This window comes from Rhinatrema bivittatum, chromosome 3 (genome assembly GCF_901001135.1).
Source record: "Rhinatrema bivittatum chromosome 3, aRhiBiv1.1, whole genome shotgun sequence".
NCBI classification, from domain to species: Eukaryota; Metazoa; Chordata; class Amphibia; order Gymnophiona; family Rhinatrematidae; genus Rhinatrema; species Rhinatrema bivittatum.
Genome location: NC_042617.1, coordinates 256907550 through 256933131, shown reverse-complemented (window position 1 = coordinate 256933131; position 25582 = coordinate 256907550). Strand labels below are relative to the sequence as shown.

General features: G+C 42.6%; 1 protein-coding gene across 1 annotated transcript in view; it reads right to left on the bottom strand.

Annotated features, from left to right (window-relative positions):
- Nucleotides 1-25582, bottom strand: part of ACSS1 (acyl-CoA synthetase short chain family member 1) — a 279756-nt gene that overhangs the window by 9557 nt on the left and 244617 nt on the right. The window contains exon 13 of the mRNA XM_029594504.1: nt 22254-22375. Within this exon, the coding sequence (XP_029450364.1) occupies nt 22254-22375 (122 nt within the window). The remainder of the gene's footprint in view (nt 1-22253; nt 22376-25582) is intronic.

The following is a 25582-nucleotide window of genomic DNA, read 5'->3' as shown; positions in this document are numbered from 1 at the left end:
TCCCTCCTCTAATGTATAGGTTAACCACCACTGACTTCCATCTTCCTATTCTCTGAATTGTTTCCACACTTAAAACCAGCCCTAGCGGTGCTGGTTGCACCAATATGGAAGGAATGAGTTCTGAACTCCCATGGTTTCAAACCCAAATGGGCCAATGTCTTCTTGAGTACCGCCATGCAAATGGATCCAAAGAGCTTTGTTTTCATTTAGAGCAATAAGCCCTTCTCGTTGAGGGCTTTCTGGTAGATATTAGTATGTTTTCAACTTCCTTGGGCAAGGAAAGTGATGCAATCAACGAACACATAACATCCAGATTGTCAAGTTGAGAGAGAGAAGGTTCAGATGATGCAGACGATCCTCTTCTTAAGTCAATAAAGATGATTTGGCATCTAGAGAATCAGGGTAGCTAATGGATAGGTATACTAGATACAAGAATCATACTTGCCTGGGCCATACTGGTGCAATAAGTATCAGGTGGGTCCGGTCTTTGAGCACTTTATGCACTATCTTGGCTCAGCGGAATTAGTGGAAAAGCATACATGAGACCTGCATTCTAGGTGAGCAGAAAAGCCTCCTGAGTGGATCTGCATTTGCCTGGAAGAATGGAACAAAATCTTTACACTTTTCTGTTTTTCCCTGACATGAACAGGATGATCAAAGAATGTCCCCAAAGGTCAAACAGCCTGTCAGCTACTGACTGATGCAGAGACCATTCACGAGGGCGAAACACCCCGACGAGGCAATCTGCTAATATGTTGGTGATCCCCAGAAGGCAGGTTTCTTTAAGCATACCGATTTCCATATTCTTATCGCCTCTTGGCAGAGAGTCCATGATCCTGTGCCTCTTTGCTTGTTGACATAAAACATGGCTACTTGGTTATCAGTTTGAATGAGAATTCTCTTTCTCCCAAGGAGATGCAAGAAGGCCAGCAGGGAGCATTTGATTGGTCAATGCTCCAACAGGCTGATTTGAAATTCCCTTTCACTACTAAGCCCTTTGGATTTGGAAAGGACCCATGTATGCTCCCCATTCCTTGGTGGACATCTCTGTCACTAACGTCACCTGATGAGGAAGCAGATGGAGGGGTGCCCCTTCCCATAAAATGTATGCATCTCACCACCAGTGGTGCTTTCTTTTCATTCCCTGTAAGACACTCAGTAAGGTTGTCAAGAACTGAGTTAACTGATCCCATTAGAAATGGAAACCCCTTTGTAGGGCTTGCATGTGGAGGTGGGTTAGAGATACTATGTAAACCACTGCCATCATGTGGCCTAGAACAACTAGTACTTCCCTGGCTGTTGTCGGTTCTGTGTTCACCAAGTGAACATGATCCTGAGTATATCCGCTTGATCTATCGGAAGAAACATTCTCTCTTGTAGAGAGTCTCTCCATGCCCCAATGAATTTGATTTCCTGAAATAGGACTAGGGTCAATTTTTCAAAATGTATTAAGAACCCTAGAGGCTGCAGGAGTTGAATTGTCTTTCGCACAGAGGTCAGTATCCTTCCTGGGAAGTCGCTGCAACAAGCCAGTCATCACATAAGGGAAAACACAAATGCTCTGAAGCTGGAGATGCGCTGCTACTTCAACTAGGCATTTGGTAAAGACCCTTGGTGCTGCTGAGAGACTGAAGAGGAGCACACGGGACAAGTAGTGAGAAGATTACATCACAAAGCAATATAGTGCCAGTAGGAGGGATGCATAGGTATGTGGGCAGATGTGTCTTTCAGATGCAAGGCGCACATTCACTTCCCCACCTGGATGAAGGGCAGAATGGTATGAAAGGAGTTCATCTTGAATCTCTTCTCTAGTAGATTCTTGTTCAGACTTCTTAAATCCCAGATGGGTCTTAATCCCCCAGATTTCTTGGAGATAAAGGAAATGGCAGGAGTAGAAACACTGGCCATGTTGATCGGGCAGTTCTATTGCCCTCAGTCTGAGAAGCAACTCCATCTTCATGTGGAGCTGCACTGAGTGAGACAGATCTGGATTGAAGGCTAAGCAACAGGGAAGCTTAGGAAATTGGGAGAAATGCAAGCAGTAAACAGATTCCACAATCTTGAGTACCCAGCAATCCATGGAAATTTTGCTTCACTCCTCCAGGTAGAGACATTGAATGCTGGATCTGGAGATTGGTCAAAAACTGGCTTCAGATTTTAGCTGGTCTTGTTGTGCCATTTTTAATTGCCACTTCTTGCATTGCTGGCCTCGACCGGAAGTAGCTGTTGCATATGCAGAGGAGGAGCACAATACCTCTGGAATTGCCACAAGGTGAATCTTTGAAAGTATGAATGCTTAAAAGCAAAGTAGGGCAGCATTGAAGTTGACTGTTGTTCCAAGCCAGTTGAGAGAAACCGGACTGCCACATTTTGCTCTTTGATCTCAGCAATTGCTTCTCTGAGTTTGTCTTCAAAGAGATGATTTCTCAGGCAGGGCACATCTGCTAGTTTATTGTGGACATCATCGCACAAACTGCTAGCCATTAACTAAGCCATAGGGGCAGATTTTCAAAGGGTTACGCGCGTAAGATATGCGTGTAACCCCCGAAAATCTGCCCCTGCCTGCCCCTGCGCATGCCGAGCCTATCTTGCATAGGCTTGGCGGCGCGTGCAAGCTCCGGGATGCGCTTATGTCCCGGGGCTTGCAAAAAGGGGTGGAGTGTGTGCGGTACGGGGTGGTCTGGGGGCGGGGTGTGGCGTGGCCTGAGCCTCCAGGAACAGCGGCCATTTGCCGCTGTGCCCGGGATCGTGGGACGGCCGTCGACCGGCATGCGAAAGTTATGCCTGCCAGGAGGCAGGCGTAACTTCTTCAACAAAGGTAAGGGGGTTCTAGGTAGGGCTGGGGGTCGGGTTAGGTAGGGGAAGGGAGGGGAAGGTGCGGGGGGGCGGAAGGAAAGCTCCCTCCAAGGCCGCTCCTATTTTGGAGCGGCCTCGGAGGGAACGGAGGCAGGCTGCACGCCTCGGTGCGCGCAAGTTGCACAATTGTGCACTCCCTTGCGCGTGCTGACCCTGGATTTTATAACATGCGCACGGCTGCACGCGCATGTTATAAAATCAGGCGTAGATTTGTTCGCGCCGGGTTGCGTGAACAAATCTGTGCCTGTGTGCAGGTTTTAAAATCTGCCCCATAGTGTATGCTTCAGTGGCAGATGATGAGCGGGCTATTGTGTCAAATGCTTCGTATTCTGAATGAATAAGAAGGCATATATTTATTCTTCTACATCTAGGAGTAGTGTGGTTATGCAGAGTTGCCTGGAGCAACTCAACACACAATTAAACTCTGGAATTTGTTGCCAGGGGATGTGGTTAGTGCAGTTAGTGCAGCTGCATTTAAAAAAGGTTTGGATAAGTTCTTGGAGGAGAAGTCCATTACTTGCTATTAATCAAGTTGACTTAGAAAATAGCCACTGATATTACTAGCATCAGTAGCATGGGATATACTTAGTTTTTGGGTACTTCCCAGGTACTTGTAGCCTGGATTGGCCACTGTTGGAAACAGGATGCTGGGCTTGATGGACCCTTGGTCTAACCCAGTATGGCAATTTCTTATGTTCTTATGACAAAAAATAGTTTCAGTTTCTGAAGGCAATCATGTAAGTACTGCACCATGTAAAACTGGTGCACAGAAATGTGAGCATTAAGCACAGAGCTCTTGAACACTTTTTTTCCCATAATTTTCCAGCAATCTGGGATCTTTCCTCGGTGGAGTGTTGGAGAATATTCTTGCTTTCTTTGTTTGCTTTAACATATACTACATCATGACTCTCTGGTGAGACAACTGTACCACCCCAAATCCTTGGGTTTTTCTGTACTCCGTATTTCAGGTTTAATTTCCTGGTTACTGAAAAGCAGGACATTGAATTCTCCCACATTCTTGTCTATAATTCTTGCAGGATCAAATGGATCAAAATTCTTGTCAGCTCTACCAGAATATCCAGAATCTGGAGAAGGCCAAAACTTTCTGTACAAGGGCCCTTGTCCTTACAAACATTAACTCATAGTGCCCTTCCCCACTTATCAGAAATCTGGAATAGGAGAGATCCTGAGATGAAGGCAAGTTCCAGAGACTCAGGTAGGGGGTTGGAGGGTATTCCCACCAATCCTTCCTCTTATCCAAAGGAAGGGGGTCACTGATCCAGGACCCCCCAATGATGATATTTGTGACTGAGGAGGAATTCTTGGTTACCTCTGAAGAGAATATTCCTGAAGGACATCCTCAAACTGGCTGAATTCCACTGTAAGAGAATGGCAAGGACTAGTATCCCCTCACAGGGGTCTGGAGTACCCCTAGGATCAAGGGTAGAAGTGACTTCTTGGAGCAAATCCAATATTCTGGAGAGGAGAGGTTGAAGAGTTCCTTCCTTTTCCTTAGGTGCCAGGGAGGCAAATAAAGTCTTCACCAACTGCGCCAATTGGTCCAAGGGCTGTTGTGCCCTCTGGTCAGGCATTAGGGGTGGAACACCCTCTTCAGAAATCAAAATTATTCTCGGGGGAGCGGTTAGAAATTAAGGGCACTACTGAGCAGATGGGATATTATGGCTCCAGATGAAGTCTTTGCTCAAGTAGCTTTGACGGGGAAATCATCCTTGAAATCGGAAGAGGTAAGTAGAGCACTTCTCATCCTTCCTGAGTAAGTCTAAGGGACTGGCGATTTGAGGAATACCTGCACTGGCAGCACTGAAGCATGGTGCATGACAGCAGCAATCCGTGCTGCAAGGCTTGAGGCACTGAGAGAGGAAGCATCGTTGGTGTAGAAGCTTGATGTGTTGACTGCTCTGGAGCTCAGTGCATCAATGGTGCCGGTGCCTGAGACACCAGGGCTCAATATGTCGACAGTGATGGAGTTCAGTGTGCTGGTGAATGGTACATCAACGGCACCAATGCTTTATGCATTGACTGCAGCACCAGTGCCAAGGCCCATTGCTTTTTCAGTGCCACCAGCTCTGAGGAATTGTGCTTCTTTCTTTTTACTCAGCACTGAGCCCTGAGATGCATGCAAAGGGCTTGCCAATGCCTGAGAATGGTGTTTTTGTTGCTTACTCAATCCCAGTGAGGTGCAGGGACACCATCCCTGCCTCAACAAGGGGGGATTTTTACTCAAGGAGCTCCTGCTCTTCTAGCCCGGGAAGCTAGAAGAGGCTCCATTCTAGGCAAAGGAACAGATGCAGTTGCTCTTTCTTCCAGGATCTGGACTTTTGAGAGTACAAAGACATCCAGCTGCAGTGGTAGCACTTGGATTGTTCATGGTGAGGTCCTAGGTACTGGTAACAAATGTTTCCATCGGTAATGAACATTCTTACCACATACACAATCCTTGAAGCCACTGATAGTGAGCTTTTAAGTGCCGGACATTTCTGTGAAAAAGTATGTTATCTTCTTTATTTTTTTTTTAATAGCACTGAAAAGTGCTGCTTGTGGAATTGCCAAGGTAGTGATGCAATGTAGTAATAAAAACAAGTTTAAAAACAGAGAAAGGTTACACGTCCAAGCTGATGCTCAGATGAAAAAAAAAAAGAGGGGCTCATTAGGCAACACCCGTGAGGGAACTCCTATATATGATCAGTAGAGCAAAAGCGCTAAGAGGACGATGCAATAAATATGCGCAGAAAGCAGGTGCTGAACAGTTAGCGCCCACTTTCTTAATGCGCCCTCCTGGGGGGGGGGGGGGGGGTCATGCAATATCTAAATTAGGGGTTCGCATTAGCAAGGAGGCACTAGGGACGCTTGCACGCCCCTAGCAGCTCCTTGTTAACGAGAACCCGATCAGTGTCAGCCGTGCGCCGGTTAGGAAAACCGATGCCGAGTTTATTGGCATCGGTTTCCCTAAACGCCACACAGCCAGGGGGTTCAGGAAACGGACGCTTGTCAGTTGAGCATCCATTTCCTGCACCCGACTGCAGGTGCTTTTTTTTTTTTTTTTTAACTTTATTTAGTTTTGTTTTTCCTCCTACTTAATTCTGCAATGATAGTAGGAGGTAGTACAGAAAAGCATTTTTTCTGCTTTTCTGTATTAGTTTTAGCAGCGCTCAACTATCAATGCCTAATTTCTGATCGCTAAATGTGCATCCTAGTTGCACATTTTTTTTTTTTGTATTGGGAGTGAATACCTAAAAGCCTCATCCACATGCATTTGCATGTGATGAGCTCTATTAGATTCACTCCATGTTGGATGCACATTGTAGAAGCGTTAATCCCCTTATTGCATAAGGGGATTAGTTAGCGCCTATACAACTCGTGTCCAACTGTGGGTTATACAATGCACTTGGCTGAGCACACTGTATCACATCGGCCCCAAGGGCTAAGAGAGAAAGGTCTTTACTGTGCTGATGGATGATGTCACCCTCATATCATGGCTAATTCAACCCTGCTTCTCGATGGAGAAAGTCCAACACTTTGGGGCAGATTTTATAAATCTGCGCACATGCGTACTTTTGTTCGCGCACCAGGCGCGAACAAGAGTACGCAGGATTTTAATAGATACGCGCGTAGCCGCACGTATCCATTAAAATCCAAGGTCGGCACGTGCAAGGCTGCCCAAAATCGGCAGCCTGCGCGCACCGAGCCGCGCAGCCTGCCTCCGTTCCCTTCGAGGCCGCTCCGAATTCGGAGCGGCCTCAGAGGGAACTTTCCTTCCACCCCCCCCGCACCTTCCCTTCCCTTCCCCTACCTAACCCACCCCCCGGCCCTATCTAAACCCCCCCCTAACTTTGCGCGCGCCGGACCGGCTGCCGCGCTCCATGTTCCGGTCCGGGGGCTGGTCCAGAGGCCGCGGCCACGGCCCCGGAACGCCCCCGGGCCGAAACCAGGCCCGTGGCGCCGCCCCCGAAACGCCGCGTCACTCACGACATGCCCCTGAAACGGCGCGTCACTCCCGGCACGCCCCCGACACGCCCCTGACACGCCCTTCCATGCAAGCCCCAGGACTTACGCGCGTCCCGGGGCTTGTGCGCGCCGCCGAGCCTATGCAAAATAGGCTCAGCGCGCGCAGGGGGGGTTTGGGGTAGGTTTTCGGGGGGTAAGCGTGTATCTTACGCCCGTACCACTTTGAAAATCTACCCCTTTAAGTAGAGGCCTTTTTTGTCCAGATTAAAAGTTTTATAGAAGAGATTTGGAAGGCCATAAATTTGTGAAGCCTGAGCACTGAAAGGCAAATCTAAATCTATAAAAATAAATAAATACAGAGAGCGAGTATCAGCCAACAATCAGGCTGATGCAACATTGGCGAGCGTTAAACGTGTGCTCATGATTGAGCGCCCGCTCCCTTATCGCGCACCAATCTACCTCTCCCAGCTGCCCAATTTAATATTTAAGTGGCCGATGCAATATAAAGCACGGAAAGCGGGTGCTGAAAAGTCAGCGCCTGCTTTCCTAATGTGCGCATGGCGCCTACAAGGGGAGCGCCATGCATTACCCAAATTAGGGGATCGCACTAGGAAGGATGTGCTATGGTCGCTTGTGCGACCTTAGCGCCTCCTTGCTAATGCGACCCTGCCGCGGCTGCCGGTTATGAAGACCAACGACGGTAAACTCAGCATCGGTTTTCATAACTGGCTATCTGTCAGTAGTGAAAATGGCTGCCGATAAAGTCTTCATAACTTGGCGGTCTGCCGAGGTATTTTTTTGTTTTGTTTTGTTTTTTTACTTTTACATGCGCTCAGCAATTAACGCCTGCTCCAGGCAGGCATTAATATCTGAGCGATAAATGTGCAACTGAGACGCACATTTATTTTTTTGAATGCAGAGTGAAAGAGTAATAGCCTCATTCACATGTGATGAGCGCTATCTCATTCACTCCGTGTTGGACACGAGTTAAATAGGCGCTAATCCCCCTATTGCATTAGGGGGTGGATTAGCGCTTATTTAACTCGTGTCCAACAGCGGGTTAAACAGTGCGCTTGTGTCAGCGCACTGTATTGCATCGGCCCCTAAATCGGGTGCCGTGGTAAAAAGGAGGTGCTAGGGGAAATTATGCGCCCCTAGTATCTCCTCGGCAGCGGGAGCCCAGGAAAGATAGCTTTCAGGTGGTTAGGAAAACGGACGCTCAATGTTATGAGCGTTCATTTCCCTAACCTGTGCCCAGCCACATGATAGGAAAATGGATGCTCGTTATTTGAGTGTTCCTTTTCCTAACCTGACCGCTGGCACACTTTTTTTTAAAATTCTATTTCAATTCCTCTGACAATATTAAGTCAGAGGAACCAAAAAAAGGAAAAGAAAAGCAGTATTTTCTGCTTTTCTGTAATGTTTTTGGGCTACTCAAGAATTAATGCCTACTAGATTTATATTTATTTTTGCGGTTTAAACTGTGCGCACTTTTTATTTTGCATCGGATTAAAATAGGTAATAGCCTCATCAAAATGAATTTACATGTGATGAGCATTATTACCCATGCGCTCGAATGGACATGCATTTTGGATGCCTGTTTTGCATTGGGGGTTATGGACATTCATCCAAAATGTGCGTCCAATCATATCTAGAGTTGTGTACTGTGGCCAGCGCATAGTATTGCATCGGCCAGATTTTTATCTTTGAAGAATAATTTCTCACCAGGTACCCAAAGCAGAATGATATTCCATGGTAGGCCTTGCCTGTCATATATTATTGGTGCAATACAAGATAATTAATGTGTTATCTTTTCTTTTTTATCTGGTACACTGCAAGAACAATCTATGATATAAAATAAATTCTAAGAGAAACCAGGGAAGCTAACAAATTTGGCAGCACAGTAACAATGAGAGACTTCATTTACCCCAATATTGACTGGGTAAATGTAACATCAGGACATGCTAGAGAGATAAAGTTCCTGGATGGAATAAACGACTGCTTCATGGAGCAATTGGTTCAGGAACCAATGAGAGAGGGAGCTATTTTAGATGTAATTCTTAGTGAAATGCAGGATTTGGTGCAAGAGGTAACAGTGGAAGGGGGACGATAAGTAAATCTACAACTCTAGCACTAAACTTTCAAATGGGAAACTTTGATAAAATGAGGAAAATAGTTAGAAATAAACTGAAAGATGCAGCTACAAAGGTTGAGTGTAAAACAGGCAGGGACATTGTTTAAAAATATCATTTTAGAAGTGCAGTCCAGATGTATTCCACGCATTAAGAAAGGTGGAAGGTAGGCAAACGATTACCTGCATGGTTAAAAGGTGAGATGAAAGAGGTTTTTTTATCAAAAAAAAAATCCTTCAAAAATTCAAAGAAGGATCCATGTGAAGAAAATAGGATAAAGCATAAGCCTTGTCAAGTTAAGTATAAACATTGATAAGACAGGGGAACAGAGAATTTGAAATGAAGTTGGCCGTAGAGGCAAAAACTCATAATAAAAACTTTTTAAAATATATCCAAAGCAAGAAACCTGTGAGGGAGTCAGTTGGACCATTAGATGACGAGGGGTTAAAGGGGTTCTTAGGGAAGATAAGGCCATTGCAGAAAGACTAAATGAATTCTTTGCTTCCGTGCTTACTAATGAGGATGTGGGGGAGATACCAGTTCCGAAGATGGTTTTCAAGGGCGATGAGTCAGACAACTTGAATCAAATCACTGTGAAACTGGAAGATGTAGTAGGCTAGATTGACAAACTAAAGAGTAGCAAATAGAGATGTGCTTCGGGTAAAAATTTTGTATCGGGCTTCGTTTCGGGTCTCCTGCAGGAATTTCATTTTTCCCGTGGTTCGGGGTTTTTTTTTTCGGGGGCCCTGATTTTTGGGTTAGAGTGCACTAACCTGGCAGAGTTAGCGCACGCTAACTCAAAAATGAACTTTTTCTAAAATTTCAGAAAAATTAAATTGTTTTTCGGTTCTCCCAAACCATTCCAAATTAGGAAATTTTATTGACATTGTCTAATTCGGGAAAATTGATTGCACATCCCTAGTAGCAAATCACCTGGACCGGATAGTATGCATCCTAGGGTACTGAAGGAACTCAAAAAGGAAATTTCTGATCTATTAGTTAAAATGTGTAACCTATCATTAAAATCATCTATTGTACCTGAAGATTGGAGGGTGGCTAATGTAACCCCAATATTTAAAAAGGTCTCCAGAGGCAATCCGGGAAACTATAGACCAGTGAGCCTGACTTTGGTGCCGGGAAAAATAGTGGAAACTATTCTAAAGATCAAAATCATAGAGCATATAGAAAGACATGGTTTAATGGAACACAGTCAACATGGATTTACCCAAGGGAAGTCTTGCCTAACAAATCTGCTTCTTTTTTTTGAAGGGGTTAATAAACATGTGGATAAAGGTGAACCAGTAGATGTAGTATATTTGGATTTTCAGAAGGCATTTGACAAAGTCCCTCATGAGAGGCTTCTAAGAAAACTAAAATGTCATGGGATAGGAGGTGATATCCTTTTGTGGATTGTAAACTGTTTAAAAGACAGGAAACAGAGAGTTAAATTTAATGATCAGTTTTCTCAGTGAAAAAAGGTAAACAGGGTACTGTACTTGAACCAGTGCTTTTTAATATATTAAAATGATCTAGAAATGAGTATGACAGTGATCAAATGTGCAGATGACACAAAATTATTCAAAGTAGTTAAATCATAAGCCGATTGTGATAGATTGCAGGAAGAGCTTGCGAGACTGGAAGATTGGGTGTCCAAGTGGCAGATGAAATTTAATGTGGACAAGTGCAAGGTGATGCAAATAGGGAAAAATAATCCACACTGTAGTTTGGGTTCCATATTAAGAGTACCACCCAGGAAAAAGATCTAGGTGTCATAGTGGATAATACATTAAAATCGTCAGGTCAGTGTCGCAGCGATCAAAAACGTAAACAGAATATTAAGCATTATTAAGAAGGGAATGATGAATAAAACAGTGGATGTCATAATGCTATTGTATCGCTCCATGGTGAGACCACACTTTGAATACTGTGTGCAACTATGGTTTCCGCATCTAAAAAAAGATATAGTTGCATTGGAGAAGGTACAGAGAAAGGCGACTAAAATGATAAAGGGGATGGAACAGCTCCCCTATGAGGAAAGACGAAAGAAGTTAGAGCTATTCAGCTTGGATAAGAGACGTCTGTAGTGGGATATGATAGAAGTCTATAAAATCATGAAAGGACTTGATGTAAATGTAAAGCGATTATCTACTCTTTCAATTAATACAAGGACTAGGAGTTATTCTGTGGGAATTATAAGCTTTGCCAGCAAGCCATTTCATCAGGGTTTTACACTATCTTCCCTTCTCCCTGACCTTTGCCTGAATAAAAGCATCACTTGTGCTTAAGTCTCTGCCTGGGAAAGGATACCTGACTGTCATGTATTTCTCTAGCTTATAATTAATCCTGATAGCCTGAAAGAAGGGCTGGGTTTTCCCTAGTCAGAGGCAGGACAAAGACAGGAGGTATAGAATTCAGCAGCCAATGAAATGATCCGTGCACACCCCCTGAGCCAAGCCAATAGTGTAGAGACTCGTCTGTTGCTATGGGGAAAGTAGCCAATCATGTAATGACACATCATCTGCCTTTGTATGAATGTACAATAAAAGAGGGCGCTGAGGTGTGCTCAAGTCCCTTTTGCCTGCCTGCCATGAAAGCTGCCTGATGTGTGTCTTCATCGCTGCTACATCTGGTGACCCCGACGTGATGATAAACTCCCTGCTCATTTGGCTGGACATAGCATAAGTGCGCACTGTTCAACAGATTTGCAAATCGTAAGTATATTTAAAGTACTTTTTAGTATATTTAAGTATTTTTTAGCAAGTTTGTTCCCCACATTCGTGAGCATGGGAAGTGATTTATCTGTACAGCAAAGGCTACATGCCAAGGAGCTGCAGAAAATAATCAATAATCATTATTTCATCACCAGAAGAAAAGAAAAAGCACAAGTCAGCCTGGGGGACTTAGAAAAATTAATAAGTGAAATAGCTTGCCGTTGCCCTTGGTATTCACAGGCGGGAACTCTGAATATTCAGGACTGGATTTTAATAGGCAATAGTCTTCATATGGCTCCCAGAGCTCCCATAAAGCAAATATTAATCTGGCAAAAATGTACAGAGGCCATAGAACACATAGGAAAAAAAAGTTTCAAGACAGCATTTCCAAACCATGTGCTTTTAGAAGCAGGCAGACTCAATCAGAATACCCTTCCCCCATCTTATGCTCAGTCTCCCTCAGAGACAGCAAATTCTTTGTATCAGCTCTCCATACCCACACCCAAGCCCATTCACACCTCTTTAGAAAAGCAGTCCTTGAGAACAATTGAACCACAACCTGGCCTGGGTGGGGTGATTAGCATTGAATTTCAGCAGAAACAGCAAAAAGAAAGCCTTACAGAAAAAGAATTGTTGGAAGGACTTCAAGCCTTCCCCATCACAGAAAAGAACCATGAACAAAGGGGGACAGAAAATGAAATAGAACATCTGGGGACACACACTCACATGGCTCCTGTGGCTTCCTCTGCGTCCACCTCAGAGAAAAGGCCCCAGGAAATAGAAAACACTGAGGTCAGAAAAACTAGCCTCACTCCATCTTGCCTGCAAGCCCTTCCCCCACCAACCACCAACCACCAACTCCCTGTACCCCCATTTGCCATTGCCTGAGACAGTCATTGATTCTGCATCATCAATTTGTCCAGGTAAATTACCATCTCAAACCACTGCTCCCGGTAACAATTTATGTGCCGCGGTCAGCATGGGATTTCATCTAGAACATGGAAATCTCACAAGAGAGGAATTATTGAAAGGGATTCAAGCCTCTCCTATTACAAAAGGGATTAAAGAGCTGGGTGTGGCAGCAATAGAGTTGAGTGCCGCCCGGAATGCCATGAGCAGTGGCTATGCCCCCAGGTCTTCAAAGAAATCAGCATATAAGACCTTGGGCCAAGCAGCTGCACTCCTGTGTTACAAGCAAAGAAAATATCAATATGAAAAAAATGATTTAATTAGACTCCTGCGTTACAAGCAAAGAAAAAATCACTATGAAAAAAATGATTTAATTATACACTTCAATGACCTATTGCAGACCAGATTAGACAAAGTAACTGTGCAGACAGTACAGATTTGGAAAAAATGGTTTCTCTTAGTCTTTGAATTCAGTTACAAAAAATCTGCATACTTTGAGTATTTTCCCCCACAAAGTGTATGCAGAGCCTTATGTTAAAACTGTACTGAAATTTGAACAATTACTGTATAAATTACATGTGAAAATTTCCCTTTTACAAAATTAATTTGGCTCACATTTAAAATGACTCCATTTCTCTGAGATTTAAGTTTATAAGCAATTGCTTGAATTGCCAGCGCACAGATTCTTATTGTAATTTTCCCTACAGGAGAAAGATAGAATCTGTCTGCAAGGAATCAGCAAGTCCACGCCAGCCATTGTTTCTGGTTGATGTTATCTAGATTGTTAAACAATGCTATCTTTCAGTTCCTATTGACTGAAGGATTATTCCTTGGGTGCAGTTCTTTTCTTTTGAGAAACACTGCTCCTCCCCCCCTTTACTGTCTTTCTGTTAACTCTTGCTTGCCACTCATGGGGGAGGGAGGGAGAACTTTTGAAAAGGAAAAAAAAAAAACTGGACTTAGTCCTGCAGTTTCTCTCTCTAGTTTCTATATGTTATAACTCAGCATTCCTGTACTAGCCCTTCCTCGTCTCACTCTCTTTCTGTTAATCTTTTAATACTTTCAAACTTTAGCGTGCAGCAGACAGAGCTGAGCGAACAGCGTGTTTAATTTCCTATTCTAATAATTATAAGAAGAAATTCTATTCTGATATTCCACATTGAAAGTAAGCTCAGAGTATTATTGATTGCAACCTGGAACAATAGTTGCAATCTATAAAGTAATGATGCGGTCTCCACTAGGAGGCGCTATGTTATTCTACCAGTTATATTATATTATTGTTTTAATAATTCTGTTGTATACTAGTTTTTATTTTTCAGATCTGCGGTCCTCATGTATTAAGGACACTTCAGTTTTATTTTCTTTTTCACAAAATTTATACAGAATTCTGAACCTTAAAATTTTTACTGATAGAGGTTGCTACATCTAAAGCAATCCCTCACAAGCCTTTTCTTGCAAATCCAAATTGATTTTATTAAATTGAATAATAGAATTGATTTCTTCAAGGTTAAAAAAGTAAGAATTTCACTTTAATCCTTACCTTAGTAATTTTTTGCTGTATGCCAGTTTTTAATATTTTCCAGATTGACACTGCCATGAGAGATGTGAAGATGAACACTTTGCAGTTTATTTTAACATTTTTCTAACACCTTTTGACTTTTGATTTTTGATCCTTGATCTAATTTTGTTTTTGATAGCTTTTTGATAAGATTTTTAGCTTAAAGTATGTGTTATCTGTTGCCTGTCTTGATGTCAAGAAGACTATGAATGAATATTTGCAGGATGGATGAATATGTGTCAGTTTTGTGTAAATGAATATGTGCAGGATGAATGAATATGAATATGTGTCAGTCTTGTGTAACATATGTTTAATATAATGTCTGACATACTTGTCATTTGTGATTCTGCTTACTACAAATGACTTTTCCTTTAAACGATTAATTTACATTTATGTTATTTTACTGAATGAAAATTGATCACTGCATAAAAACTTTCTTGATAATGGGGTTACCCTCTGTTCTGAAAACTAAAAATGGCTCTGCTTACTGCAGCCATTCCTTTACATGAATTTTGTCAATAATTGAACATTAAATACTTATTTGGCATCCCCTACAACACCACAGGGCAAGCCATTGTGGAGAGCCAATCATACCCTTAAGAGAGCTCTTGACAAAAACAAAAAGGAGGGAATGCCCCTGGATTTTCCCCTAAGAAGGACTGGCTGAACAAGAACAAAGTATTGTTTACTTTAAATCATCTAAATATATCAGGTTCACATAAGAACACAGCCACGAGTAATCATTATGGGACTAGGGTTAGTCACCCACAGCCATCAGTTTTGTATAGAATATTTAATGTCTGGTACGGTCCCGTTCCCTTAAAATGGGGAACGAGGATATGTTTCTCTGCTTGCTTCCACAGATATCAAGCCGTGAAAAGATGGAAAGGTGTCTAGGTCTACAGGACCCGATCCCAAACTTCTCCCTGAGCCTCCACAGCCCTCAGAAGGACAGAGACTGGACTCCTTGCAAAAAGCAGCACCACATGACCTGGGGACAGATCAAGGCCCTATCCAACCAATCTGCACAACTCTTAGAACAGCAAGGCCTTGAGAAAACTCCAGAGAACTTATTAGCCGCCTTTTCTTGCCTGAATGCCAACTCATTAACAATTGTGTTCTGCACCCTCATCTTTTGCCTTATTTCTCCAGCTATGGCGAATTCAGAACAAGGACTCTGACAGAACAACATGTACATCCTCGATGCACAGAACTTTTCACACCTGTTGAATCGAACAGACTGTTAGATCTGCACACACATGCCAACCCAAGCCTGCGGAGAACTACTGATGCATGCTGTACCATTTAACCTTACAGTATGGACTAATTATCCTTTACAGAGAGGTGTTTTCATTAACTCTCCAGTTAATAATACCATACTACACATTGGTAGCCGTATTCAAGAGACTGCCACTCTTTGTTGGGACTATGATACAGGGGATGGGAAGGGGATTCAGGTGGGAAATGTCCATATTGTAACTGAACTTTTGTATTAATCACTGAACACTTACATAAGTATACCACATATGTATGCAATTGGCAGATTTCAGGATGTGCAGTGGGAGACCCAAGCAGGTACAGAAAGTATAGAGAGGATGAGGGATTTACCCTTTGTAGTTATATAGCCCAAATGATAACCAATGACATGTCCACTAATCTGTTAGGAAACATATGGATGTTATGTGGGAGTAGAGCATATATGCACATTACCCCCAGATGGAGAGGCAGATGCACTCTAGGCTACATCCTCCCCTCATACTATGCAGTCAAAAATTTACCCAAAGCAAGGCTCCGTAACAAAGGGGAGGCGATAAATAATCCCATAGAAAAGTATACAGAAACTCAGATAGCTAGAAGCCTGTTTCCCCCAATGGGGACAGATATGAATTACAGAGACTTACACATCCTAGCTAACTGGACGACTGCCCTATTTAATCAGACAGTTCATGCATTAAAACTACTTACAACAAAAGTCTCTCAGATTAGAGAAGTAGCATTCAGAACCGCTATGCCTTAGAAACCATTTTAGCTTTAAAGGGTGGTGTTTGTGCATTAATTGGATCTCATTGCTGTGTGTACATATCAGACTATAAAGCAAACCTCACACATACCATAGAGCAGATAGAAACCATGGATGCTGATGCACCACTTTCAGGCAGAATACCAACTTCTCCATGGGATTGGCTATGGTCCTGGCTCCCTGATATTTCTGGTCTCAAAAGGGTGATTTCTATTATAATGATCATAATTGTCTTAATTGTTTGCCTGTGATGCTGTATTCAGTGCATACCCAACCCTCATATCCATATTGAAACCTTGCTCTCAGCCCGGATACAAAGATGTCTTGTAAGATGCCTAATAGGGAATTCTGAGCCCTGCAGTGTTGGCACACCATGCTGCACCAGCTCTGGGTGATATAGAGATTCAGGAGCTCATCGGCAGCTGGCACACCACGCCGAATCAGCTTTTTTCTCTCCATATCCCCCTTTTCCTATTTCCGGCCCATACCAAGACATAACAGATTTCAGTAAGGGTCTAAAGCTTTATTGAGCTGCCTAAACAAAAACAGAAAGGGTGAGATGTGGGAATTATAAGCTTTGCCAGCAAGCCATTTCATCAGGGTTTTACACTATCTTCCCTTCTCCCTGACCTTTGCCTGAATAAAAGCATCACTTGTGCTTAAGTCTCTGCCTGGGAAAGGATACCTGACTGTCATGTATTTCTCTAGCTTATTTATTTTATTTATTTATTTATTTATTTATTTTGTATACCGACATTCGATCGAGATATCACATCGGTTTCCAGATAACTAAAGGAATAGGGTGATAACAGCCCTATTTTACATTATAACATGGTATTAAATAGATATAAGAATATTTTACATTATAACATGGTAATAAATATAACAAGAATATTTTACATAATAACATGGTAATAAATATAACAAGTTGTAACAGAACTAACAGGAGTACATGGAACATTAGACTATAGTATATAACATATGTACATAAATGGCTTGTTGATGAGGATAAATTATGGTAAGGAGAGCAGGGAGTGTAGAGGGGGGAGGGGAGAGAAAGGGATGTGTGGGAGGAAGGTAGTGATAGGGAGGGAAAGGGTGGTGTGAGATGCTTGTGTAGGGAGGGAAAGGTGTGGGGCGAGATGCTTGTGGAGGGGGCATGGAGTGGATGGTGCGATTGGGCGGGTTATGTGTCGGGTGGGAAAGCTTTTAAAAATAGCCATGTTTTGAGGTGTTTTTTGAAAACTTGCAGTGAAGGTTCGTTTCTGAGACAGATGGGGAGGGTGTTCCATAAGGTGGGGCCCGCTATTGTTATGGCTCGTTTGCGGGTGACGTTGAGGTGTGCAGCTTTGAGATTGGGGACGGCTAGGAGTCCAGTGTTGGTGGATCTGAGAGTTCTTTGAGTGGGGTAAGGTTGTATTCCGTTGTTTAGCCAGTCCATTTTGTTGTTGTTTATTTTTTTGTGCATGAGGGTGAGGGTTTTATACTGGATTCTTTGTGTAATGGGTAGCCAGTGGAGTTCTTTGAGCGCGGGTGTGATGTGAGGGGATTTTTTGTTGTTAGAGATGATTCTGGCGGCAGCGTTCTGTGGAACTTGGAGGGGTTTGATGTGTATTTCTGGTAGTCCGAGGAGGAGGGAGTTGCAGTAGTCGAGTCTTGACAAGATAATTGATTGGAGGACTGTTCGGAAATCGTGCTCTTGGAGAAGGGGTTTGAGTTTTTTTAGTGTCTGCAGTTTGAAGAATCCATCTTTGATTGTATTGGAGATGTGTCGTTTAAAGTTGAGTTGGCTGTCAATTGTTATGCCTAGGTTTCTTGTGGACGGCGTGAGTGAGGTTTGTGAGATTTGTGGCACTCCCGGGTTGATTGAGTTTCCTGGGTGGTCAGAGGGGGTGCACATGAGTGGATAGGAGGGATGGTCATCGTGGATGTGAATGATTTCTGTTTTGGCTTGGTTGAGACATAGTGATAATTGAGATAGTAAGTGGGATAAGTTTGAGCTGAGTTTGTTCCATTTTTCCATAGTGAGTTGAATGGAGTTGTTTATGTCTGCATAGACAAAGTATGTGAGGTTTGCCTCTGATAGGTATTTGCATAGTGGGATGAGGTATATGTTGAAGAGGGTTGATGATAGGGAAGAACCTTGTGGGACTCCATGAGTGAGGGGCACTTGTGAGGATTCAGATGAGTTCATCTTGACGATGTAAGATCTGTTTGAGAGGTAGGATTTGAACCACTTGATTGTGATGTCTTGGAGACCAATTTCTTTAAGTCTGGTGAGGAGTGTTCTGTGATTGATGGTGTCGAAGGCGGCTGATATATCAAGAAGTATCAGGAGGAACGATTTGCCTTTGTCGCGGCCTTTGAGGATGGTATCGGTGAGGGAGAGGAGGAGGGTTTCAGTGCTGAAGAGTTTTCTGAAACCATGTTGTGCAGGCTGAAGAACATTAAAGGTTTCAAGGTGGTCTGTGAGTTGATTGTTGACTGTTTTTTCGATGATTTTTGCTAGGAATGGGAGGTTGGAGACTGGTCTGTAGTTTGCTGGGTCGGATTTGTCGAGTTGAGGCTTTTTGATGATTGTTTTGATGATGGTGTTTTTGAGTTTTTCTGGGAAGATTCCTTGTTCTAGGGATAGGTTGATGATGTAGGTTATTGGTTTGACAATAATCTCTCTGATGAGTTTTAGGGTTTTGATGGGGATGGGGTCTAAGGGGTGGGATGCAGGGTTGGTTTTTCTGATGATAGGTTCAATTTCTGTGGTAGCAACGGGAGTGAATTGTGACCATGAGTGGATAGGAGGGGGGGTGTCAATTAAGTCATTGTGGGTTTGGGGAATCTTGGCAATGATGTTGTTGACTTTATCCTTGAAGAATTGTGCTAGTTTTTCACTGGAGATGTTGCTGGAGTTTGGCGTATTGTCATTTTGGATGGGGTTGGTAAGGTCCTTGACATAGGCGAAGAGAGTCCTTGGGTTAAATTGGTAATCGTGAATTCTTGATGTGTGGAAATTACGCTTTGCTGTGTTAAGGTCAGTTGTATAGTTGTGTAGTAGTGTTCTGTATTTGTCTTTCAGGTTTGAGGTGGGGGTTCGTCTCCACTGTTTCTCAGTCTGTCTCAGTGTTCGCTTTGAGGTTTTCAGTTCTGGGGTGTACCATGGTGCTCTTTGCTTTGTGGATTGTTTTATTTCCTTTTTTATCATGGGGCATAATGTATTAGCTATGTCTGCGTTGATAGATATCCAGGAGTTTGTGGCTGTGTTGGCGTCATTTAAGTTGATTGTTTTTAGTGCCTCAGGTAACAGTTTGGCGATGTCTTCACTGGAGCATGGTTTGGTGAATTTGATGATTCGGTTGTTTGTTTGTAGTGGGTTTGATTGGAGTTGAAGCTTGGCTTGGATGAGGCTGTGGTCAGACCATGGGGTGGGGGTTGTAGATGGTGGTTCAGTTGCAGATATTTTGTTGTTTATGAATATTAAGTCCAGGGTGTGTCCTGATTTTTGTTATAATTATAATTAATTAATTGTAATTAATTATAATTAATATAATATAATTAATTAATTATAATATAATATAATTAATATTATATTATATTAATTATTATATTATATTAATTAATAATAATATAATATAATATAATTAATTATAATATAATATAATTAATTAATTATAATTAATTATAATTAATCCTGATAGCCTGAAAGAAGGGCTGGGTTTTCCCTAGTCAGAGGCAGGACAAAGACAGGAGGTATAGAATTCAGCAGCCAATGAAATGATCTGTGCACACCCCCTGAGCCAAGCCAATAGTGTAGAGACTCGTCTGTTGCTATGGGGAAAGTAGCCAATCATGTAATGACACATCATCTGCCTTTGTATGAATGTACAATAAAAGAGGGCGCTGAGGTGTGCTCAAGTCCCTTTTGCCTGCCTGCCATGAAAGCTGCCTGATGTGTGTCTTCATCGCTGCTACATATTCCATGCAGTTAGCAAGTAGCACTTTTATAACATATCAGAGGAAATTCTTTTTCCTTCAACACACAAATAAACTCTGGAATTCATTGCCAGAGGATGTGGTTAAGGCAGTTAGTGTAGGTTTGGATAAGTTCCTGGAGGAGAGGTCCATAAACTGCTATTAGTTTTTATTTATTTGTCTTTCTTATACCGACATTCAATTTGGCATATCACATCAGTTTACAGAAACAACACATGGTATAATATGACAACGGTGCCATTATTATTAATTATTACATTGTAACGGAGAAACTTAGGCCTGGATTCACTAATACCGCCGGGCTCTCTGAATCCCGTGGTAACGGGGGGGGGGGGGGGGGGCGAGGGGAGGGCGAAGCGGGGGGTGGTCCTGCGATAGCCAGCAGCGAGCCAAATAACTACACCATAAAAGGTGTAGTTATTCGGTGTGAAAATGACAGCGAAAAGGATGCGTACCTTTCGCTGTCTGAGAAGTCTTCGCAGAGTCGACCCCGGTGCCACCCTGACTCCTCCTCTTCTGGGGCAAACTCCGCCCCGAGCTAGCTCTCGCATGCGTGCAATAGCTTTAGAAAATAACCCCCTTAGTTAACAAATTAAGGCCTGGATTTATCAAAATGCAGTAAGTACCGCATGCGATAGCAAAAGGGGCGTGTTTTATGCTAATATAGTATTTATCACAATTTGCGATAATTACCTGTGCAAAGAGCTATGTTAGTGCACATTGCGATACCATTTCAGATTCTGCGATAAGTGCCAAACCTGATGTATTTCCTGCATTCAACCACTGGGGGACCAGTTTTTCAATGAGAGAGAGAGAGAGAGAGAGAGAGAGAGAGAGAGAGAGAGAGAGAGAGAGAGAGAGATACTTGCTATAGTGTCTCTTCCCTAGACAGCTATTTGTATCCCTATGAGAGGCTCACCTAGTAACTCGAGGTGGGGATTAGGTATGAGTGTAGGGGGTTGGGGGCCACTTTCACATTCAACGTGAGACGTACGAACAGAACAGTGGTCTCGTGTGAAGATTTGATGGCCTTCGGAGTGAGGAAACTCACTCCAAGATGAGATTTGGGCAATGTTCTCTCAAACTAGCTTGATGGACACTCTACCTGGGCAACAACAAGCTAGTTTGAGAGAACATTGCTCAAATCTCATCTTGGAGTGAGTTTCCTCACTCCGAAGGCCATCAAATCTTCACAAGAGACCACTGTTCTGTTCGTACGTCTCACGTTGAATGTGAAAGGGGCCCCCAACCCCCTACACTCATACCTAATCCCCACCTCGCGTTACTAGGTGAGCCTCTCATAGGGATACAAATAGCTGTCTAGGGAAGAGACACTATAGCAAGTCTCTCTCTCTCTCTCTCTCTCTCCCCCGGAGCCTTCAAATCATCTGAAATAAGCCTTACGGGACACATCACAAATGGTGATAAAACCTTACCGCATGGTCACGGCTGCTAACGCATTTCAAAGAGGTGTAGTTAAAATCTGCGTTATGGCTGTGCGATAGCTCTTTGCAGAGAGGCTAGCCCACTCTCCTCCCATTTTTGGAATTTGCATCGCACCATACGATATGGTGCGATCGCATGCGGTAAACACGTTTTCGCATGCGATAAGCCGTTAATGCATGCGAAAACGCCTTACCGCATTTTGAAAAATGACCCCCTTAGATGATTTAGGGAATAGCCACAGCTTATTACTGGCTTTAGTAGTATGAGATCTATTTAATGTTTGGGTACTTGCCAGGTACTTGTAATCTGGATTGGCCACTGTTGGAAACAGGATGCTGGGCTTGATGGATTCTCGGTCTGACCCAGTATGGCAATTTCTCATGTTCTTAAAGGATCAGATTATCACAATTTTGCTACTGTTGTATCAGTTCCTAGATTAGCAACAATGTCTCCTGTGGGAGGCCTTAGGACCTGATTCATTAATTCTTTCTTTCCCATTCTGTCTCTATGGGAAAAAAAAGTTTAGTGAATCAGGTGCTTTGTGAACTTCAAGGTGATTATCCCTCTCAAGTCTAGTCTGCTCAAGTATGTCAGGGTGTCTTAGTACCTATTTTAAAGAGGTATTTAGACGGTTTTAAATCAGAATCCTTGGTACAAAAAAGACTTACCAAAACGTGATCAGGCACAGCGTATTTTGCTATCTTGGAAGCAACTATTGATTTGAGTTGTTCTTGGATAACTGGTTCTGTGTGAGCTGTATCCTCTTTTAACACTATGAAGGCGAATGCGGCTGAAAGAGAAGCATCCAAACTTATTAAACATACTTACAGCAAACAGGGATCATTAAATAAACATTTCTCCATCATCAACTAAAATTTAGCTTAGGGCTTTGTTGAAAATCATGGAAGCCTACTCTAGGACTAGTAATACATAAGTTATAAACATATAAGGCCTCCAGGAAACCATGAAACATTTTTATAGAAACTTTGGAATTTGTTTATTCAAATTTCTCAGACTGGGATTTCTTCAGATCAGGTCTACAGCCACACTGACATTTCAGAGCTGGGGTTCCTAGTCTCCTTGTCTATTCAGTTTCAGGAAACAGCAAAAATGGAGTCTGATCCAGTTCATATATTATGATGCTTCAAAAAAAAACAACAAAAAACTGCAGTAAAAAATATATCAAACCAGGACATTTTAGGGAAAAATGCTAGCCAATAGTAGAATTATACATCCAGTGCTTTCTGAAGCATGATCCCACAGTGAACAGCTTTCACTCTCTGCTAGTCCAGGTACAGAAATTGTAAGAAAGGCATTTCCTCATTAACCAGTCATTACATTTAAGCAGCATGTGTAGCCAGTGTTAATACCTAATGAGCCTATTAGAACACATTTTGATTTTAATATGCTCATCTATATGTGTGCTATGTTGCTGCATGCTAAGGCACATGCCAATAATGCATGATGGGAGTAGTTTTCAAAAGCATTCACGTGCATAAATGGGTTTTCAGAAAACTACTTGGGAGTTGTGCGCGTAAAAGTACCCACAGAAGCAATTTCATGCAAGCTTTTATGCACGCTGCAAAGTGTTCCCAGGAGAAGGAAAATCATTTATGTGTACTTGTGGTTTTTGAAAGTATGTGTGTAAATATTTGCATGGACATTTAGACCTGCTGGTTAGCAGGGGTAAATGTGCACGCCTTTGCCATGCTAAGGTATGCATAAGTCTGCTTTGAAAATCAGGGCCAAAGTCTATGTGCACTTTGTGTATGTGAATTTCAGCCCTATGTGAGCTGTTATAAAATCACTCTCAATGTGCATGAGCATTAACCCTAACACATTTTAGTACATAGGCCTCTAAGTCTGAATAGCGGGATGTTAGTCACGTCACACAGTGCAGGAGGAGAGTTTAAAGTTAAGACTTCAGTGTTCACAGCTCTGTACTATAATCATTACTCTGCCAGCCAAATGATGAAACTACGACCCCTACTATGGTGCTCTGTGCTAAATGCACAATCTAGTTATATGAAAGGAAGGACTTAAGTACACCTAAGAGTCTTCAGAGAAAATAAAATACTTTGGATCCAGTCTGCTGATTTATAATACAGTTACCAAGGCCTGTTACTTCAGTAGTCACATCATGCTCCCTGTGAATACTTAGCTAATCAGGGTCAGATCTGGCTAGCATCTGGACAGAGAATCACCAGCAAATATTAGGCAGCCAACAAATTAGGAAAAGCAATGATGCATAGCCAAACAGGATAAACTATGCATGCAAGAAGATCATTCATTGCTATTATTTACTCATGCAGGCAACAGCATCATGGGTGCCAGCTTTGTGGGTGCTTGAGTACCCCCACTATTGAGGAAATTCCTTCACTGTGACCAGAAAGGGGTAATCTGTGTTGACTTAAGCACCCCAGTCATTCTGAAAAGCTGGCTCCTATAAACAACATTAGAAGAAATCTGTTAAGTACACTGCCTTCCCATAAACTGAAGCGCCTTGAAACAGGAGTCAAGCCACTGTGTTCATTTTTTTTGCAGCTTGGCAGCTGTACAATTTCTTATTCTTCCCCCATTAAAAACAAAGCTATACTCTTTCCTAGTGTTAATAAAGTCTGTTTGCTGGGATTTGTTTCCCCCATGCAATAATGAATCTTAAACCTAATCTTATTTATGACCATTTAAGTCCTGCCATGAGCATCGCAAACAATATAACATGCCCACATTAGTGTCTGTTTTATGGCTCTACATTTTGGTCTAATCGGGATGGAAAGAATTCAATAAAACCCAAACTAGCAGTAGTAATAGTCTGCCTTCCAGCAAATTATACATAGATAAGCAGTTTTTCAAGGCAATACAGGCTCATGCTAGTTCTTTAATTTACGGAGGCATTCGGTGAGAGAGTCACATTAAGGCAGAATTTCTGCCTAGCCAGTGGCAGTTCCAGAAATGTGTGTGTATGTAGGGACTAAGTTAGTGCTGCATAATAGTGATTTTCAGGGCGGGCAACTACCAAGTGCTTTTCTCCACAACCAATGAAAGTGGTCCAGTCAGACATGGTGGGGGTGGAGTGGCCTGGCCCCTGGTCCCCTACCACCCTCTGGAGCTGCCCCTGTTAAGATGCCAGTTGCTTAAAGGAACAGTCAGGGCTGGTATTATAAAGAGGAAAAAATTATTTAAAGAAAGCTCAGAATCCTAATGCAATATTTTATGTAATTTTAATGGCTTCTTGATCTTATGCTTTTTTTTTAAACTTGTCTTTGGTATAATTGTGCAAGAATTAGATTCTCAGTGTGCCAGGTTGCAATGGCTGACATTTGTGTGTTGTTTCAGCCCGAATAAGAATTTTGGCAAAAATGCATCTACCTTACACCAATATTCAAAGTGGACTTCCTCGCGTTAAGTCTACTTTGAAAATTATCCCACCAAATCTACCTGCCCAAATTACACCTGCTAAAATGTCCACACAAATATTCTGTGAAAATTAAACAGGTGAATTTTCAAAGGAGCTATGCATGTAAGTGCAAAATACAATCTTAGCAATTTTCAAAAGCTATTTGCCTGTTTTAAGTACACTTAATGCAGGTAAAACCTTTGGACAATTCAATGGCATATATTGTAGCAATTTTCAAAAGCCCACTTACACGGATAAAGTGCATTTACACGTGTAAGTGGACTTTGAAAATCAGGCCGAAACCTTTTAAAATCCAAACCTATATACATAAGTCTAAAACCCTCCCCCGTTCCTCTCCCAGGAATGCTCTCTGCTCAGCCCAGGCAAACTTACAATCAAACATGACACACAAGAGTATGTCCACCTGCAAAAAAGGTGGTGATGGGGGGTGTGGGAATTATAAGCTTTGCCAGCAAGCCATTTCATCAGGGTTAAACACTAACTTCCCTTCTCCCTGACCTTTGCCTGAATAAAAGCATCACTTGTGCTTAAGCCTCTCTGCCTAGGAGAGGATACCTGACTTCATGTATTTCTCTGGCT